This window comes from Eriocheir sinensis, chromosome 10, assembly GCF_024679095.1.
Source record: "Eriocheir sinensis breed Jianghai 21 chromosome 10, ASM2467909v1, whole genome shotgun sequence".
NCBI classification, from domain to species: domain Eukaryota; kingdom Metazoa; phylum Arthropoda; class Malacostraca; order Decapoda; family Varunidae; genus Eriocheir; species Eriocheir sinensis.
The window spans coordinates 6,078,823-6,098,753 of NC_066518.1; the positions used below are offsets into that span (position 1 = coordinate 6,078,823).

At 44.4% G+C, this 19,931-nt stretch overlaps 2 protein-coding genes across 4 annotated transcripts in view; one reads left to right on the top strand and one right to left on the bottom strand.

The window, feature by feature from the left end:
- LOC126996498 (probable ATP-dependent RNA helicase DDX43) overlaps window positions 1–19,931 on the bottom strand; it is a 113,185-nt gene that overhangs the window by 69,772 nt on the left and 23,482 nt on the right. The gene's annotated exons all lie outside the window — the stretch shown is intronic.
- Window positions 2,001–9,221, top strand: LOC126996507 (solute carrier family 22 member 6-like). Of its 2 annotated transcripts, XM_050857036.1 has the most exons (3): window positions 2,001–2,184; window positions 8,490–8,674; window positions 8,915–9,221. In XM_050857036.1, the coding sequence occupies exons 2-3, from the start codon at window positions 8,531–8,533 to the stop codon at window positions 9,077–9,079; spliced, it is 309 nt and encodes a 102-aa protein (XP_050712993.1). In that variant the 5' UTR covers window positions 2,001–2,184; window positions 8,490–8,530; the 3' UTR covers window positions 9,080–9,221. The 2 variants fall into 2 exon arrangements, with proteins under 2 accessions (XP_050712993.1, XP_050712994.1); XM_050857037.1 differs by lacking the exon at window positions 2,001–2,184 and having other exon boundaries at window positions 6,873–8,674.

Sequence of the window (19,931 nt, forward strand, 5' to 3'; positions counted from 1 at the left end):
ATCTTTGTGAAACATCTGATAACCATCTATTTCATACTCAGACATGAAGTTTTTGTTGACCAGATATCGCGACGAAATTTCAACTAATCTGACTCATTTCACGCGCCGCGACGAAAAACCTTCCTGACGCCACAAAACTTAATATATCTGCATAAAAATTCATATATATATATATATATATATATATATATATATATATATATATATATATATATATATATATATATATATATATATATATATATATATATATATATATATATATATATATATATATATATAATATTTATATATAAATATATAATATATTATACATATATATATATATATTTATTTTATTTAAATTCATCCTATTTCTTATTTATGAATAATACATTTAATTTATATATCTATATAGATATATATATATATATATATATATATATATATATATATATATATATATATATATATATATATATATATTCATATATGAATTTTTATGCAGATATATTAATGTTTGTGGCGTCAGGAAGGTTTTTCGTCGCGGGGCGTGAAATGATTCAGATTCGGCGAATTTTCGTCGTGATTTCTGGTCAAGCTCGAGTAAAAACTACTGAAGCTAGGAAGGCGTGCTTGGTGGCAAATGAAAGCTCTAATAATACAGATTAATAATCAGAAAAAAATGGAAAGCACTAAATAAATAAATAAAAAGTTATAAGCAAAAAACTAGGACGTGTCCAAGTTGCGGCAGAAGGGCCGAAAAACAGGATAGTTTGTGACGGCTCGACGACAAACGTGGAATCGAGCTATCAAAAAACCCTTCGAGCTGTTCAAACTACATTGCCAAGAAGGGCTACATGCCAAATTACAGCCATTCGCGGCCTTGAAGGACTAATGAAGCGAGGACATCAGTAGAGTAGACGCAGGTATCCTGCCCACAGAGTAACTGTGGTGGTGATGATGACAGCTAGGTAAGGTACTTGGGCCGTGTCTTTTGTGGTAAGGACGGGAAAAATAGGACCAGGGTCTGTTTCCCTGCGGCAGGGGTGGATGGAGTTAGGAGACAGGCTAGCTATGTCAGGGGAGGGTGCCTCGTCAGATATGTGTTTCAGAGCTGGTGGGAACGACATGGAGAAGGGTAGGAGTCAGAAAGTACGCAGCGGTTTAGGGAGGCGTAGGGACGCATACGTGACCTTGGAGGAGTGCCGGTGGAATGTGGTGATCTGTGCAGCGAGTAGCTTTCCCGAGCAATTGCAATGATCAGTTGGTTGGCCGATCATTGCAAGAGTAATGGGTGGTCCTTCGTGGATAATTGGGACAGTTTCTACGGCAGAAGTTACCTGCTTGCCAAAGACGGTGTTCATTGGTCGAGCAGGAGTGTGGCGACTTTCGGCGCCAGCCTTGAGCGGGAGGCTCGGGCTCTTCTTAGCTTTTTTCGTGTCAGGGACTGATTATTCGGGGAGCAAGGAGGCCCGTAAGAGTAATAGCACCAAATCAAACATTCCTGGGTCTGACAGTGGTAGCAGAAAGATCACCAATGTTTCCAAGAAAAAAAATACGTGCGTACGGTTCCAGTTTGCCTGAGGGGTTGAAGGTTTATTACACAAACTGTAAGTCTTAGAAATAAAAATGGATTAACTGCGGGGAGTAGCTTGAAAAAAAAAAAAAAAAAAAAAAAACATATCATAGCAATCACCGAGACATGGATGGATTTAGAGGGGAAGCATTTTCAATTGAATTCGAATTAAAAGGGTACAATTTATTCAAAGTAAACAGTTAAGGAAGGCGAGGGGGTGGGGTATCTTTATAGGTAAAAGACACAATCAATTGTTACACTAATAAGTCGATTAAAATGGACGATACTATCATAACTATACGGGGATAATCGTATAGGTATGATAGGTTGTACATATTGTATATAATAATGGTAAGAAGGGAATTGGCAATAGTGGTTAGTCAAGTATCATCAGTCTTTAAAGGGTGAAACGGGTTCGACGCGGTGGGTTCTGCGTGTTAGTAAAAGTTGAGAAGGGAGGCGCCCGATACCCACACGGGGTAGTTATCCACTGACCACCATAAGTGATAAACACACCGCTCTCGCTGCTCGCGTCACCACACCATCCACGCCCCGTCTTCATCATACTACACACCAGCAGCATAGTCTGAGTCGCCGGCCAGCACACCAGCAGCCTATTAACTTAAGTATATATCTTACTAGGAGGCCTCTTTAGTTTGTGTATACTGGATAGGGTGGCCAGCTGCGGCATACTGTGGCATACAACATATCTACTGGTGAGTCGCCATCTATGTTTTTTCTATTACACTTGTCTACCTGTAACACGGCTCCCTTAGGGGTATACAGTTACGACAGATACTGTTTAATTAGTTTGAGTAGAAATTGTGAAATAAAAGAACAAGATTATTCTACGTGTCGTATATCGGCCCCCCAACGCTGCGGAGAATATTACCTCTGTCCTATCTCAGAGAAAGACAGGGCCTCGAGGTACAGTAACGTGCCGCTGGCCAGCATCTCTAGGAAGTCTCTCGACACTGGCGTAGTACCATCATTATGGAAAAAGGCCAATGTTTATGATGATTTACCAAAAAAGGTAATAAATCAGTAATGTCAAATCACTGCCCAATCAGTTTAACGTCTGTCGTAGACAAATTGTTCGAATCCGTTATAGCTATAAATATCCGTGACCATTTAGAAACACAACTTCACCAATAGCTCCCAACATGGATCCACTAAAAAAAAATCTTGTCTTACTAATCTTTTGACATTTTACAAACAAGGTGTACGAAGGGGAAGATGGAGACGATAATCATGATATTGTTTATCTCGATTTCAGTAAGGGAGTCGACAAAGTGCCACACTATAGACTCAAAAGTAACATAAAGGCTTATAGGATACAGGGCAAAGTTCTGATTTGGATCGAGGCGTGGCTTAGAGAGAGGACGCTGAGTTATGCGGGGTTCCCACTATTCCGTTTTGACGGATCCGTCGACGTTAATGACGTCAAAATGACGTCAGCAAAACAGCGGCCGCTCGGCACGGATGATCCACTCCGTCAGTCCATCGATCATCATTTATTGACAAACACATGGACAACATTAACCACAACGACTTCTTGTACATATTATTTTGTAGCTAAGTCCTTCTATTTCATATTTTCATGATATGTAGAATATTCAACACCACTTGACTGGCACCACAGCCCCTACCCTGGATCCAAAAGTTAACTTGAGTTCATCTCTGGACGGGCTCCGCGCGGGGCCCGGACTCCGTTGATGACGTCACTGACGGTCGACAAATCCGTGAAAACGGAAGCGGGAGCCCCGCCTTAAACTTAATGGCGATAAGTCGGATTGGGCCCGAGATACTAGTGGAGTCCCACAAGGATCAATTTTGGGTCCATTGCCGTTTGTCATATATATTAACAATCTTGACCACGGTATAACCAGCGACATAAGCAAGTTTGCTGGCGATACAAAAATAGGAAGACTGATAAATTCGAACAACGATGCTAAAATTCTCCAGAAGAAACTAAATTTCCTGTATGAATGGACTGACAAATGGATGATGAAATTTAATATCGACAAATGCAACGTTCTTATTGTGGGAAGAAATAACCCTATAAGTAATTCACACTATATAACACACCCACTGCGAGAGATATTTGGGTCTGCGTATAAGCTCTGACCTTCGACCCATAAATCATTGTATTATCGCTAGAAACCACGCAAAAAGTCTTGTGTTTTATTTCGAGAAGCGTATGCAATCGGAGCTCATAAGTTATCCTCACGCTGTATTTGGTTTTGGTTAGGCTTCACCTAGACTATGCTGATCAGTTTTGGTGTCTATGACAGGAAGGATAGACTCTCTTGATACAACAAAGAGGAGAATGACCAAAATGATTCAGGAACTTAGGAACTAACGGTAAAGAGAAAGACAAAAGACTCAATTTGCGTTCCTTGGAAAGGACGTAGACTGCGTGGGGATTTAATTGAAGTGTTCAAATGGGTTAAGTGGATTATCAAGGGCGATCTAAATGAAGTGCTTATATTGAAAACTTAAGTGAAACATGCAGTAACGGGTGTAAGTTAGACAGGTTCAATTTCAAGAAAGAAGTAGGCAAAAAATGGTTCACGAGCAGAATGGTGGATGAATGGAACAAACCGAGTAGGTATGTAGTTGAGGCAAACACGAATGATTGATGAAAACTTTAAACGGAGACTAGATGCGTTTATGGACGGGAAAGGAATTTGGTGAGCAACATATCTTTAGGAGTTGCTGTCTGTATAGGCCGTCTAGCCTTTTGTAGTCTTCTTATGTTCTTATGTCCTTCCTGCTTGACTTATGCTTCCATCCAAAACTCATCTTTGATCCTCTTTAGAAACAGAATCTAAAGTCCGGGTTATCAACCCGGACTCTATCTTCAGATTCTTCTAGATGTCTTCAGGACAGCATGTGGATAGTCTTAGGCCACTCGACGGTGACTGAAAAATCCCAGCTTGTGGCGGCGGACGGGACGCGAACTCGCGTTCTCCTGGACGCCGCGCCCGCACGTTAACCACTCATCCACCGCCTCCTCATTTACAATGGACCGTATTGGCTATACAGGCAGCGCCACACATGGCCACTCGGTGAACTGTCAAAGCAGTATTTTCCATAGAATTCAAGTTATGTACTGGAGTGCATCTGAGGCTGCCTCCAGGATATAAGGCCTTGGTGCTGCCACCGCTCCGAGCCAACGACTGCACACACTTTATTCCTACCCGATTTCCTGTCACTACTATTTGACATGGAGAAAAACTGAAATCGGGTAGGAGTGAAGTGTGTGCAATCCTCGGCTTCGAGCAATGGCGGCACCATGGCCGTGCATCTCAGAGACAGCCTCAGACGCGCTCTAGTCTATAACTTGAACTCTATGGAAAGTGCAGCTTGGAGTTGAGTGGCCACATGTGGCGCTGTCTGTGTAGCTAATACGATCCATTTAAACCTCAGCAATCATCTTCTCCAAGTGTAACTTACAGATGATAGTCATAGCATGAACGTAAATCGTGAGTTAATAATTTTTATCCCTTATCAATATTGAGCTATCATTACTGGATTCCATCTTAAGTGTAAGGTGCGCAGCGAAAACATATGTGCAACAGTTTATGACGCAGCGGTACCGGCGCCTTATTACTGATTAAAGTTCAACCAGCGTGATCACTCCATTTACCGCCCTTTTTTCCCTTCTCATTCACTCTTATACGTTGGGTGTGTAACCTAGGCAAACCTCAGCATATGGCCGTGTTCAATGAATCACTTGGCACCTCAACTACAAGCCCCGAGGTCAGGTGTGGCTAGGCCCTTGATAACCATATAAAAATTTGGTCGTCAACCCAATGACTTTCCAGCCCCGCCTCCTTTATCTCACGAAAGCGGCTGCCCTGTTAAACCCAAATCGTGTTGACCCGCACAAGCCCCACGCCTTCTACTTAATCTACCACCCCCATCCCACAACTGCTGCCAAAAAGAACACATCCGGCTCGCACCCGTGCCCATATTCAAATTCGAACCCGCGGCCGCTTGATGGACGCGGGTTAGACCGCACAGACCTCTGGCAGTGATTATTTTTTGTGAGTTCAATTCTCACCTTACAAACATCTAATCACTGATTTTTTGGTAATTTTATACGGTGACAAAATATGATTACGACTCACGGGTGTTTCCAAAAGAAAATCTTGCAGCTCGCTTGCTTCGCATTCCTTTAAGAATACCAGTAAAGGTCGTGCAGGAGTCGGTGTCCCTGCCTTTTAAGTACAAATGCCATTTCGCTTTCAAAGCCTGCATTGATATTTCATAAGAATGATTTTAAACATCTTCAGTTATTTTACAATACATGCTGGAAAAACATCAACAAATAATGTATTAAGTTAGTGTAAAATAAGGTCTTAGTACTGCTTAGGAAAGATATAATGTTTTTTTTTCATTAACTTCCATATTGTTAAGTAAATGATTTGTCAATGGATCGTATTGGCTACACAGGCAGCGCCACATGTGGCCACTCAACTGCAAGCTGAATTTTCCATATTCAAGTTGTAGACTAGAGTGCGTCTGAGGCTGTCTCCGGGATAAACGGTCATGATGCTGCCGTCGCCCCAAGCCGATGGCGCACACACTTCACTACTACCCGATTTCAGTTTTTCTCCACGTCAAATAGCAGAGTCAGGAAATCGGGTAGGAGTAAAGTGTGTGCGGTCGTTGGCTTGGAGCGGTGGCGGCACCAAGGCTTTGTATCCTGGAGGCAGCCTCAGACGCACTCTAGTACATAACTTGAGTTCTATGGAAAGTACTGCTTTGACAGTTCACTGAGTGGCCACGTGTGGCGCTGCCTGTATAGCCACTACGGTCCATTGGTACATAATTTCCTTTGAAATATGCAAAAGCTTGACTTAGCGGCACCTGCTCTTGGGAATACTTTTTAAGTTACATTACACTCGTGCCCCTCCCTGCTGACCCAGTATTGATGGGTATTGGGTGTCAACAGGAGATTGGGTCCCGCCTCTCAAAGGGGAGGCAACTCGAAAGTGCCAACCCAAGAGAACTAGTTTGATAATAAATTTTATAAATACTTGCATGTGTTATCCGAAAATAAATACCGTCAAACATACAAATAAAATTATTTTTAATGAGTGAGAAAGAAGGGGAAAACGAATATTCCACAGATAACGTCATTCTATACTGTTTGCGTGGTAACGGTCATCACGTGGTCTCTGCCATACATTATTTTTCTCCCATCAGATAAGATTATCTGACTTGCGCACACACTTGCTTACCGACTGGCGCGCAGAGCACACGTTTACCAGGCACTACACTGTGAAGGCGGAGGAATCCCAGTTTTACTACGTATGTATAACATTCACGACACATTGTGAGGCCTCTTGACAGTACTAAAAGCGATGTGCCTTCTACCGCATGGTTGTATTTTTATTTTTTTTAAGGAAAGGCGATCCAATACTAGCAGTAAGGTTAGGATAGTGGGTAAGAGATGGAAAGAGGAAGAAAAGAAGGAAGGGTAAGCAAAAAAAAAAAAAAAAAAAAAAACTGTGTGCCCCCAATGCCTGAAATTCACTAATTTATTTGTGAGGAAGTTGCGACCCCTCTCTTAGTTTATCGCGACCCTGCATTGCTGGGACGCGACCCGTGGATTCAACTGAGGCTACTTGGACTACAGCCCTGGGGTCCCACACAACTGGGGCCATATGATCTAGGGGTGAATACTGAACCTGACCTCACATTACTTTGGCGTTCGGCCTATTAGGATCCTTCATAATTACTTTATTCTTTTCTTACTGAGCCCTTAAAATTCCTAAGACGGCTCTGTTAATATATTCCTCTTCAGTGCTTCGAGGGTTGCTGAACGCTACCTTTAGGGCATACCAACGACTAAAGCAGCAGCTTTCCTCAAGCTCTGAGTTGCTGAACTGATTTGTAGGTGTGCAGGGAATGTGCTTCCATCCAGTTCAGTGCAACACGTTAGGAGAGCTTGGATACACTCCAGCGTTGCTTCACGAGGAGTGACCTTCTGTAGCACAGACAAGGCTGTGCTATTCTTCTGATTTATTATGCAATTTAATGTCATCTTAGATAGCCATTTTTAATGAATGAACCTTAGAGATTACTAAACAACAGTAAGCCACGTAAGGGTAACGAATGCACTCCACAGGAGGTCTAAACATGAAGCTGCATAGTGGCCTCCTTGTCGTACAGGAGAGATGGATACAGATATTCCTGAACCAGCACCAGAGGAAGGATCCATGAACGACCCCCGCGAGGCGGAGAAGGACCAAAACGATCCCCTGGCGAGGGCGACGACCTTCGAGGACCTGATGGGGGTTGTGGGCCCGTACGGCCGCTGGACGATCACGGTGGTGTTCGTCTGTGCCGTCGGTACGTACACACGCACGCACGATGCCACCCTGTGCAGTGTTGTGTGTGTTTGTCACACGAGTGTTAGCCATGATTAGGGAAGCAGCACCCTTCTTTCTTGTGTTGTGCTGCTTATCACAGGAGTGTTTGCCGTCGTGACATCTCTGACTCGGGCAGCAGTTTCCGAAAAGTGTTTACCAACACATTTCAGTAGTTGTTCTAGTTATTCTCTTGGATGTTTTTCATCGCAGGCGACAGAGCACCCATTTATGGTAAGGACTGAACGTCTCAGAACACAACTCTGACAGTACTTGCCCACATAATACATGATCAATGAAAGCGCACCCATCCATCCACAACAGCCATGCTGTCAGTAAACCAATCAGCAGCACGGGGCTGTCAGGCTCCAGGAGGATCCTCCCAAAACGGATGGGATTCTCGCCACTGAAGGCAGGCGTGACTATAGTACTGTATGCATTCTTCTGAATAGATTATATTCTCATATGCTTTGAAAAGTGGAGTATCTCCCACAACACTAAAACATATACAGTCTTTTCACTTTATCCTCTTCCTTCCTTTCCATCAGTCCCAGACGTTGTTAAGCTGCTTTTATCGCTGAATGGCAAAATGACCATGACAGCCTCGTACCACCTGACGTGGGTGTACACACTGGAGCTGTTCTCCACTGCCAACAGGGCTCGTGTGTTGGGCGAGGCCAGCGTCCTGACCAGGGTGGCCACTGTGTCAGTGCCCTACATCAATGACCTCCTGGTGAGCTCACCTCATGATACCATGTTTATTGCACTTATTACACGTATGAAAACTTGCCAGAGTTCTTAAGGTTATGTAAAGTCATATTTAAGTAGTCTAAAGTATAGTAAGCCTTGTCTAATCCGATTCTTCATCCAATCCTCAAATTGACCACATAATCTACATATGAAGAGACCCATAAATGGATTACATCTGCCGAACTTGTTATACACACATAAAGCGTGTTCAATCATGCTGCAGGGTGAAGTGTTGCCCTGGGCACCCGGGGCCCTATGCAGTCTGGCAGCCCTCATTGCTGCGGGCCTGGTGTTCTTGCTCCCGGAAACCACTAACAGGAAGATCACGCAAAGGGATGACTGCCACCATGACCACCATGACGACTACACCTTCCAGGCAGTGACTTAGAACACTGAGACTGATGGAATTCATTGAATACTGCTTGAAGAGAAATGGATGTCGACTGCATCCATTTCAGTAATTTTTATTGAGTATTCCCACCCCAAGTGTTTGCATAAGTACACATACAGTAATAAAAATATAAATAGAAGTGTTTTGATTTATTAACCCCTTGACTGTGGATTTCCTACGAGAAGACATCACCAAGCTACAGGAATGGAACAAAAAGTGGCTGCAACAATTCAATGAAGAAAAATGTAAGTCAAGCACCTCGGAAGGGGATATCCAGCATACCAATACCCAGTGGTGGGCACGGTTCCGCTAATCCGCAGCTAACAGCTAATTAGTGAAGCTAACTTTTTCATTAGCTGATTAGCATTTTTGCTACCTTTGGAAAAGGTTAGCGGACAAATTAGCTTCCGCTAAATGTAGTTCCTCCTCCGCTAAATTTAAGTCCACTAAAAAATTCATACAGGTTTGTTCTTGTCCGTTGTGGGCAGTCACAGCACCAGTTGAGCCACATGGCGCAATAATTCCAGGGCTTTCACTTTTGAGTAAATTAAAGTAGGGTAATTAGACAATTATTAGGGGAACATTTTGGTATTTTAGGGTTTTGCATCTTCCATTTTCAAATCTTTGAACTGGGGATTTAATAACAAGAATTCGATATAAAATAAACTTAAAATAAAAATAAAATTGTTGGTTATGGAGAAAAGTAAAAAATGCTTAAATCTGCGGGAAATCTTGGGTAAAATATACGAATTTAGGATAAACTGGAGGCTTCTTTTTCTTTTCTTCTTGTTGTTGCTTGTGGGGCTCTTTGTTCAGTTCAGCTGCGACGTTGTCACCGTGTAGTCGCGTTCATTATAGTCGCTTTGTTTATCGTTATCGACGTCATGGAAGGTGAACCGAGTGAGAACGCTATTGTTCCGCTTGAGGATGCTGACCCTGTTAGGGAGCCGGCAGCAGCTGTGGGAGAACATAAGAACATAAGAACGCAGGAGTCTGCAAGAGGCCGGTAGGCCTGTACGAGGCAGCTCCTTTGACCCTAAGCTCCCGTGTATCTAACCCCACCTAATATCGCTGTCCATGAATTTATCTAGTCTATTTTTTAATGTGACAATTGTATTGGCACTCACCACATGACTGCTAAGCCTATTCCACTCATCCACCACTCTGTTAGTAAACCAATTTTTGCCTATGTCCCTGTTGAATCTGAATTTATCCAGTTTAAACCCGTTACTTCGTGTCCTACCCGGTTCTCTTACCAATAAAACTTTATGAATGTCTCCCTTATTAAAGCCCTTCATCCATTTATAAACCTCGATCATGTCTCCACGCACCCTTCGCCTTTCTAGAGAATGCAAGTTTAACTGTTTGAGTCTTTCCTCGTATGGCAAGTTTCTCAACCCCTGAATCATCTTAGTCATCCTCCTCTGCACCGATTCTAACATTTTGATATCCATTCTATAGTAGGGTATAGAGAGGTGGAGGACACTCAAACTGACGGCCAGGAGTCCCAAAAATTTATAATGTAATTTATGATGTGAATCTTTATGATGATCTTCGTCGTGAGGTGAAGCAAGGGGGTTAGGGGGGCGGAGCTTAGCCGGTGGGCGGAGTCAGCAATTCCACCCGAATCATTGCATATCATCTCGGCGTAAATCTGGATCGGGATCTGGATAATAACGCGCAGGGCACCTATCAGGTGCATAACACGCATATTTGTGTTGGCTGTTGGGGGGACGGGGGAGCCGAGTGTGCAGGGAAGTGAATCAAGTGACATTGTTAGTGTTGGTGTGTTGTGGTGACAAGTGAGTGTGTATTTGTTTCCTGAATGAGTCATTGTACCGCAGTCTAAAATCTGTTGAGGTAGGCTGTTCCAGTCCCGTATGGTGCGTGGAAACTATGAGTGCTTGTATTTTTTTTTTTTTTTACATCCTCGCCTATAGCGCTGGTAGGCTTTCTTCAGGGGCCAGATGGTCGGCCCAAGCCCGTCGTGGCGCAGGCAAAATATTTTTTTTTATAGTGGGGCCAGTTATGCTTGGCTCATACTGCCCTCCGGAACTCATTCTTGATTCACTGGACGGTATCTTCTAGAGTCCGGGTTGATGGGTGGTCTTCCGGACAGCATGTGGGTAGTCTTAGGCCACTCGGCGGTGACTGAAAAATCCCAGGTGGTAGCGTGGGGATTCGAACCGACGTTGTCCATGGCGTGGTGAATGTGAGCCCAACACGCTAACCACTCACCCACCGCCTACCCATGCGTCAGTGTTAGTGTGATATGTTTGGTATTTATGGATGTGTGTGTTACGAGTATGTTGACTGTATGTGGGTCAATGTCAATGTGAGTGTTTGTGATCTTGTACGTAAGTGTAAGTCTGTGTGCTTGTCTGCGTATGTGAAGAGGTTCCATGTTTATCTGTTGTTTGATCCGTGTTGTGATGCCAGGCGCTCGAGTGTAATTGTTTGTCATGAACCTAGCCGCCTTGGAGTTGATTTGTTCTAACCTATCAATGTTTCTGTGTGTGTAAGGATCACACACCGTGGAGCAGTATTCAAGTGTTGGTCTCACAAGTGTGTCATACGCTATGTGTTTAATGTCAGGGGTAGGCGGTGGCTGAGTGGTAGCGTGCGGGCTCCACATTCACCGCGTGATGGACGACGCGGGTTCGAATCCCCACGCTACCACCTGGGATTTTTCAGTCACCGCCGAGTGGCCTAAGACTACCCACATGCTGTCCTGAAGACCACCCATCAACCCGGACTCTAGAGGAAACCGTCCAAGTGAATCAAGAACGAGTTCCGGGGGGCAGCATGAGCCACAGAAAGATGGCGCCACTATAAAACACTTGTCTGCGCCGTGACGGGCTGGGTCCGACATCCATCCAGGCCCCTCAAGAAAAAGCCTACCGGCGCTAAAGGCTGACAAAAAAAAAAAAAAAAAAAAAAGTGTGCAGTTATGTAGATTCCTCCTCAAGAACCCTAGTGTTCTGTTGGCTGTGGCACTGATGTGGTCTATGTGAGTGTTAAATTTTAAGTTAGTTGAGAGATGGATACCAAGATACTTGTGTGTGTGAAGTTGTAAACTGATTCAAGGTCTGAATTATGGAGACGAGAGTTTCTATATACTCATTAAATAACAGACTATTTGGCGCCCCCTCGGAGCAGATTAAAGTAAACTACACACGTGACAATAGTCAATGTAATGCAAATAAAAAGCCTTTTTTTGCGGAAATAGGGAGGCAACGGGATACAATCATATATGCAATAAAACGTTCAGAGTGACATACCAAGATTAGATAGCGTCTCTGCCGTAAAAAAAATAAAAAAAAAGCTTCCCTTGAGAGCCGTAACTAATCTAACAACGTTAAAGTAACTCCTCACGCTCTGTATTGGTGAAAGGCGTCCTGGGTCTGGTGGCCAAACTTAATTTACGTTCCAGAGTAACATCATTTAAGAGCTGACTCGAAACCACGTCGAATTTTCTTCCAAGTCCCCCAACGCTCGTACATTCTGCTTAAAGAGTAAATCCAACTCCAGGCCATGAAGCTTAAAACATAATTTGCCATTCACAGATCGGCGAATCCCATGCAAGTCTTCCTGTCTTCCTGTCCCACAAGTAATACGTAAGAGTAGTAATAAGAGCAAGTAATGATCGTAATAAGAAGAAACAGTAAGAGTACGGATGATGGCTAGATTCTAAAACATGTCATCTGCAGGTTATATCATCCTCCATCCACGAGACGAATATACGAGCTCGAGCAGTCTAATGAATGCCCCAACTACAGGCTACTTGTTACCACTCTCTATACAGTTTTCACCCGTTCTCTGTTTTATATTTCAGGAGGTGACCAATAAGTTTTTTTTGAATGGAGAGGGAGACAATTGTAAGTACACCATCTATCCCAGAAAATTAAGTGATATGAAAGGAACTAAAATATAAATCATATATATTTAGTTAGTGGCAGCCGTTCTCTGTAGTCTTTTCGCTCATTCTCTGTGCGATCGTTCATATAGTGGCAGATATTTTTTTGAGGGGGAGAGGCAACTGTAAGTACACTATCTATCCCAGAAAATTAATATGAAAAGGAATTTTAGTACATGCATAAACATTTAAATAGTAGCAATTATTCTCTCTAATATTCGCTCATTCTCTATTCCATCGTTCATAAAGTGGCAGATAATTTGTTGAGAGGGGGAATGGGACAACTGTAAGTAGTACATCGTCTATCCCACAAACTGAATATGAAAAGGAACCACAACATATCCATTAATCAGTTAGATAGTAGCAACCATTCTCTCTAGTATTCGCCCATTCTCTCTTCTATCGTTCATAAAATGGTTGATATTTTTTTGAGAGGGGGGGGGGGAGGAAACAACTGTTAGTACTTCATATGTCCCAAAAACGAAGTAATATGGAAAGGAACTAAAACGTAAGCCATAAGTACTTACATTCTCTCTAGTATTTGCTCATTCTCTAGTTTATCGTTCATGAAGTGGCAGATATTTTTTTTTTTTTTTTTGGGGGGGGGGGCAGCTGTAGCACCGTCTTGGCAGGCCACCCCGGCGCCAGGTATCGCTTTTAAGGGGAGATAAACTGTCATAGGGAGGGGGGGACGGACTGAATTTACTTTAGCGTGTGTGTGTGTGTGTGTGTGTGTGTGTGTGTGTGTGTGTGTGTGTGTGTGTGTGTGTGTGTGTGCAGCGATTCAGCATCCTTCACTACCCGCAAAAAAGAGAGAGAGAGAGAGAGAGAGAGAGAGAGAGAGAGAGAGAGAGAGAGAGAGAGAGAGAGAGAGAGCGCTCTATCCTTACTTGTCGAGCCTCCAAGAGAGTAATGCCTCAAAAACTCGTCCTTTATCCCTCGGCAAGGCGTGGCTTCTCCTCCCCTCCCCTCCTGTGTGTCCTTGGCCTCCTCCTCTCTCTTGTCGGTGGCCTTGACTCACTTCAAAAAAGGAAGGATGAAAGAGACGAGGAGAAAAAAAATATCACTAACGTTATGAAGGACGTGAATGACTCTCTCTCTCTCTCTCTCTCTCTCAGCTGCTTTTCTCACCACCTCTTTTACATCTGCTTTCTTCGCCGCCAGATGCTGCTGCTACGAACTTGGTTATGTCATTCTTGTTACATATACTCTCCTCTTCCCCCACGATCACCACCATCTTCTTTTCTATTACTCTTCTGCTCCTGTTCCTTCTCGTCATTTTCTTCTTCTCCCTCGTCCTCGTCCTCCTCCTCCTTAAGAAGCTCGTAAATCTGCCTCTACTCGGCTGATGAGCGGCGGGAGGCTGAGAAAAGACACCGGCAGCCTCAACCACCCTCGGAATGAACTCGCCTCTCTCTCTCTCTCTCTCTCTCTACTTGCGGGTATCGTTGAAACTATTTTCGTTCCTCGCATTTTTTTTAGTTTCTCTTACTCGTTTCTTGTCTTTGTTTTCCTCTTCCTTTCCAATGCGTGTCTCTCTCTCTCTCTCTCTCTCTCTCTCTCTCTCTCTCTCTCTCTCTCTATACTTAGCAAAACCACACTATAATAATTCTCAATGTCTTTCCGTGTGTTTATCATCTCTCCTCATCCTCTTTATCCTTCTTCCCGTGTGTGGATTTTCCTTAATTATCTACTTTTTTTTTTCATTCCTTCGTCTTTTTATCCTTCCCGTGCGTGGGTGGCTTATATACGTATATCTCTTTTTTTTTTTTTTTCTCCCTTCATGTATTTATCCTGGGAGAGAGAGAGAGAGAGAGAGAGAGAGAGAGAGAGAGAGAGAGAGAGAGAGAGAGAGAGAGAGAGAGAGAGAGAGAGAGAGAGGGGGGGGGGGGAGGGGGGCGAGGGCGCGGCGTATGGTAAGGCGCCGCGACAAGACATCAGGCTTCATTATTAGGGTATTTTTCACTGTCTTGTTGGAACAGTGCTAACGGGATACTGTGTGTTATTAATTTTGGCCCTTGAGATGCTTCCTTTACTGTAAAAAAAAAAAGTGCTTGTTTAGATGATAGATGATAAGATAGGCTTGACTATGCATGAACGTGAGTGTGGGAACAGGGCGGCATGGGGCAGGTCGTCATGTACTCTTACTTTTTAATGATGGGGGAAAATGTTTTGGTTGTCCCCCTTCCCCTTATATCATCAGGAGCTGGGATGTATAAATGCCATATAGCAAACATACTTCAAAACATAAAGTTGTATATCATTGGGTAATAAATTAAGCCTACATCTACGGTGAGCTGATTCTAATTGTCAGGTTGATACTACTACTACTAATAATAATAATGAACATGATAAAAAGTCTGGCAAAAGAGCATATGTGAGATTGAAGCCATTTCGGATGGGGGCTTGGAGCACGTGGATGGAAGTGTTTGAGATGAGGATGCCGGTGGGATGAGGCAGAGGTGGAGGTGGGTGGGAAGTGAGGGAAAGATGTAATATGATGGTCTTCCGGGGTTGAAGGGAAGGGTTATGTGAGGTTACCATTTAGGGCGTGGTGGTTGAGGTTGGTAGGTGGGCGTGGTGTACGTGGGTGAGGTGGGAGAGAGTTAACTAACGGTCGGGCGGGGGTGGAGGCGGGGGGGGGGGGTTGAAGGAAAAGCGTATGTGAGGTTACTATTTTGGGCGTGTGCGCGGGCAGGGGCGTAAGTACATGTGGGTGGGGCTGGTATGTATAGGGTGGGTGCATGGGTACTGGTAGGGCGTGGGTGTTTGGCGGGCGGCGGGTGGGCTGTTAGGTTACTATTGATCAGCAGGAGCAGGCGCGGCAGGGGAGGGAGGGTTCTGCTGCAGTGCGTCACCCGCCCCGCCTTCTGCCGCTGCCTCGCCACCTTCGGGAACCCACGTGGCTGGCTGGCTACTGGGCTGGCTGGTCGCTCCTCCCGCATGAGGACACCAACCTGACCCGTCCCTCCGTTTCCTCCCCCAGCATCCTTCGTCTCCTGTTGAGTTCCGGTTCGCGTTCTGGCGGTCCTGTCCTTCGATTTACGTTCCTGTGCCCTGTTTCTGCGGTTTCCTCGTTCCCCGTCTCTCTGTCCTCATCCTCCGTCTCTTTTCCTCCACTGACTATGCTTTTCTGTCTGTCTGCGTTCTTCGTTACTGTCGTTCTTTTCTCCTTCCCGTTTCTGCTTACTTTCCTGTCTTCTGTCCTCGTCCCGTCGCTTTAAACCCGCTGTACTGTCTTCCATCTGTCTCTTCTCCGTCACAATTCCATGATTCTTTTGTCACACATTTGGAGTTTATTTTTCTCTCTTTTCTCTCTCCCACAAACAAACTCTCTCTCTCTCTCTCTCTCTCTCTCTCTCTCTCTCTCTCTCTCTCTCTCTCTCTCTCTCTCTCTCTCTCTCTCTCTCTCTCTCTCTCTCTCTCTCTCTCTCTCTCTCTCTTATAGTTCTCCTGTCTATCCTTTCTATACTTCGGTCACACTCCCGACCCATGAAAAGGAAGAGGAGAAGAAAGGGAAGAGAAAAAACGGATGAGAAGGAGGAGAAGTAAGAGAGAAGACGAAAGAGGAGGCTGAGTAGGAGAGAGAGAGAGAGAGAGAGAGAGAGAGAGAGAGAGAGAGAGAGAGAGAGAGAGAGAGAGAGAGAGAGAGAGAGAGAGAGAGAGAGAGAGAGAGAGAGAGAGAGAGAGAGAGAGAGAGAGAGAGAGAGAGAGAGAGAGAGAGAGAGAGAGAATGTCCCCAGGAATTTCGTGATTGGCAGCGATTGGATTGGAAGAAAATTGAAAATCCATCATTATTTTCGGCGAGGACAGCTTCGTGGCGAGCTGCATGATGGGACTCAGAGAAGACCATTGCGGTGGAGTGAACGTCGGATTGTCTGTCTGTATTTGCCGCCTACCACGTATACTTACCTCCTTCCTCCTTTCCTCCCTCTCCCCTTCCCCTCCTCCGTCCCCCATCCTTCACATCTCTATGCTACACCTCTTTCCTCTCCTCTACACCTCTTACTTCCATTCTCCTATACTTTTGATTCCCTTTCTTAAGCCCTATTCACACATAGGCGATCTTGGGACGACAGCGCCACGATCCTGGTTCGTTCTGGTATCGTCGGAATTTGGTGCACTTAAGCCCGTCCCAGGGGTGTGGATTATTTTGACACGACGCTTGTAGGAGTATTGCCCGAATGCTGGACGGAAGCTGCAGAACCATAACGATGCCTGCCAGATAGCTGCCCGGTATCTGAACGATCGACGACGATCAATCTTGAGATTTGGATTTAACGTTTTTTTCAGGCGATGATTCCTACCCGACTAGTGCCCGGCAACAAAACGACAATAAAGAACACTGCCCGATTGCTAAATGAATGCTGCTCGATTACCGAACGAATCCACAACGACTCCTGTCTTTTCCCCCTCCGGTAGGTATAAAACCACACCTATGCGGCATCCCTCTACAGACCTCAGGTGAACGCAGGAGGCGCAACACAGTTCCTACGTCAGGCCCAGTGTGCAAGACTCACCTTCCACGTTCAGCTCATTCGCCTTCTCCTCTAGTAGGCGTTGTTTCTTTTGGGCGTCCTTATATGACTTCAACTTGCGGTTGTATAATAGTGGGTTGCTGTGCATCCACTCTGCTAGTTCTACCTCCTGTTTGTCGGTGAAGGTGACGCATTTCCTCCTCCGGCGTTGCCCCTTGGACGTGTCCGCTACAGGTGCCAACTCATGCCATGAGTCCATGCTTTGTGATTCTTGGGATTGGGTCTCGGGCCTCTCTTCCATGAACTCATTGTGCTCCTCCAACATCTGTGTCTGGCTCTCGACAAAGAGGTCAGGTGACTGGGACATGATGTCAGGTTGACCGTGGTTATGCAACTGCAACAAGTAGGGTCGTCAGGTAACGGTAGCACACAGGGGCGTCAGGAGCGTAGGGTGGCAGGCAGGGCTGATGCCATGTTGGGCAGCACTCGTTTAGCTGTCGTTCAGAATTCGCTCAAGTGAACGATTCGCCGGGCAGCTATCGTATAGCTCAGTGGTTCTCAACCTTTTTACTACCACGCCCCCTCTAGGAGCTGCTCTTTCCCTCTACGCCCCCCTTGTATCTAAAGACAAATTTCACTCCCAGATTTAAAAAGAAAAGAAAAATCTTTTTTGGTCCATTTACTAAGCATGAATTACATTAGTGAGATATTTGACATCACTGTTTTAATGCTACCAGATTTTTAATACATGGTTATTGAGATATTTGGAACTGCTTCTTAGCTACCAGATCTTGAATACATGGTTATTGAGATATTTGACACTGCTTCTTAGCTACCAGATCTTGAATACATGGTTATTGAGATATTTGACACTGCTTCTTAGCTACCAGATCTTGAATACGTGGTCGAATGCTTGAAAGTGCACAACGTAAATCCCCTTCAACGTTCAGGCGGTTTCTATACTTGGTTTTGATAGCAACGAGCGTGGAAAATGCAGTTTCACATAGATACGTGGATCCAAACATTGTTAGAATCCGAAGAGCCTGATGTGAGATCAGAGGGTAAGCAGGAAGGTACTTGACCCAGAACGTCTCCAAATCCATATCTTTGAAGTCTTCTTTAGCTCTGGAGTTGAACTTCAACTCAAGGAAATCCTCCTGGACTTCATCAGCAACATCAGCTACCTCACGTACATTGAAATGGGTTCCTGATGAATTTCCAGGCTTCACGCTTCTCGTCTATATCTGGGAAGTATCTGATGAATTTTGCTTTCAAGTCACTTAGATGAGTGATTATTTGTTTCTTTAACTCAGAGTCAAGGTTACTGTGAGCGACAGCAGAATCCAAGTTCCTAAAACTGGCTGTATTTCCCTGCTGAATTCGACATTTCCAGAGGTCGAGTTTGCCCATGAAGGCTCGAATGGTGTCATGATGCATGATGATGTTGATGTTTTTCCCTTGTAGTTTAAGGTTCACAGCATTCAGTGCTTCAAAAATGTCCATCAGGAAAGCTAGAGTTATCTGAAAGTCTTCAGGCTGGAATTTGTCATGAAGGTCTGCCTTCTGCTTTGAATCTAGAAATATTGCTACTTCTCGTAGCTCATAAAGCCGTCCAAGCATGTTCCCTTTTGATAGCCATCGTACATTCGTGTGAAAAAGCAAGGCTTCATGTTCGGATTCCATATCCTTACACAGCAGTTTGAAGAGACGACTGTTTAAGGCTCCATCTTTGATGAAGTTGACTACCTTGATAGCCACGTTCAGGACATCCCTCATTTCAGCAGGCAAAGTTCTGGATGCCAATGTTATGGCTTCACGATGAAGTATGCAGTGTGTACTCATTACTGAGGGATTTTTTCTTTCACCTTTGTGAGGAACCTAGACTGCAGACCAAGCATGGCTGAGCTCCATCAGTACATACCCCTACCAGCGAGTCCCAAGAAAGTTTATTTTCCTGAAAAAAGTTAGATGAATTGTGAAAAATAGCTTCTGCTGTTGTGCAACCTTCCATGGGGTGACAGAATAGAATTTCCTCTTTTATATTGTTGCCTGACACGAAACGAACATACATCAGTAACTGAGAACACTGAGCGATATCAGTCGTTTCATCACACTGGATGGCAAAAACAGGGGAGGCTCTTACTTGGTCGAGAGTTTGATGTTTGATATCTTGAGACAAATCATCGATCCTTTTCTTGACTGTATCGTTTGACAGAGAAATTTGGGAAAGCTTGTTTGCACTATCTTTCCCCAGAACGAGTTCTGCTGCACAGAGTATACTTGGTTTTATGAGACACACTCCAATGTTATGGCTCTTCTTGCTCTTTTCAATCAATCAGGAGGGGGTCAATGTACACGGAAAATGGTATGCCTGGGAGACTTTAGAAAACAAGAATTAGTAACGACAATACTTCTGCATTATTTCATAAACTTATCTTTACAGTACTGCCCCACG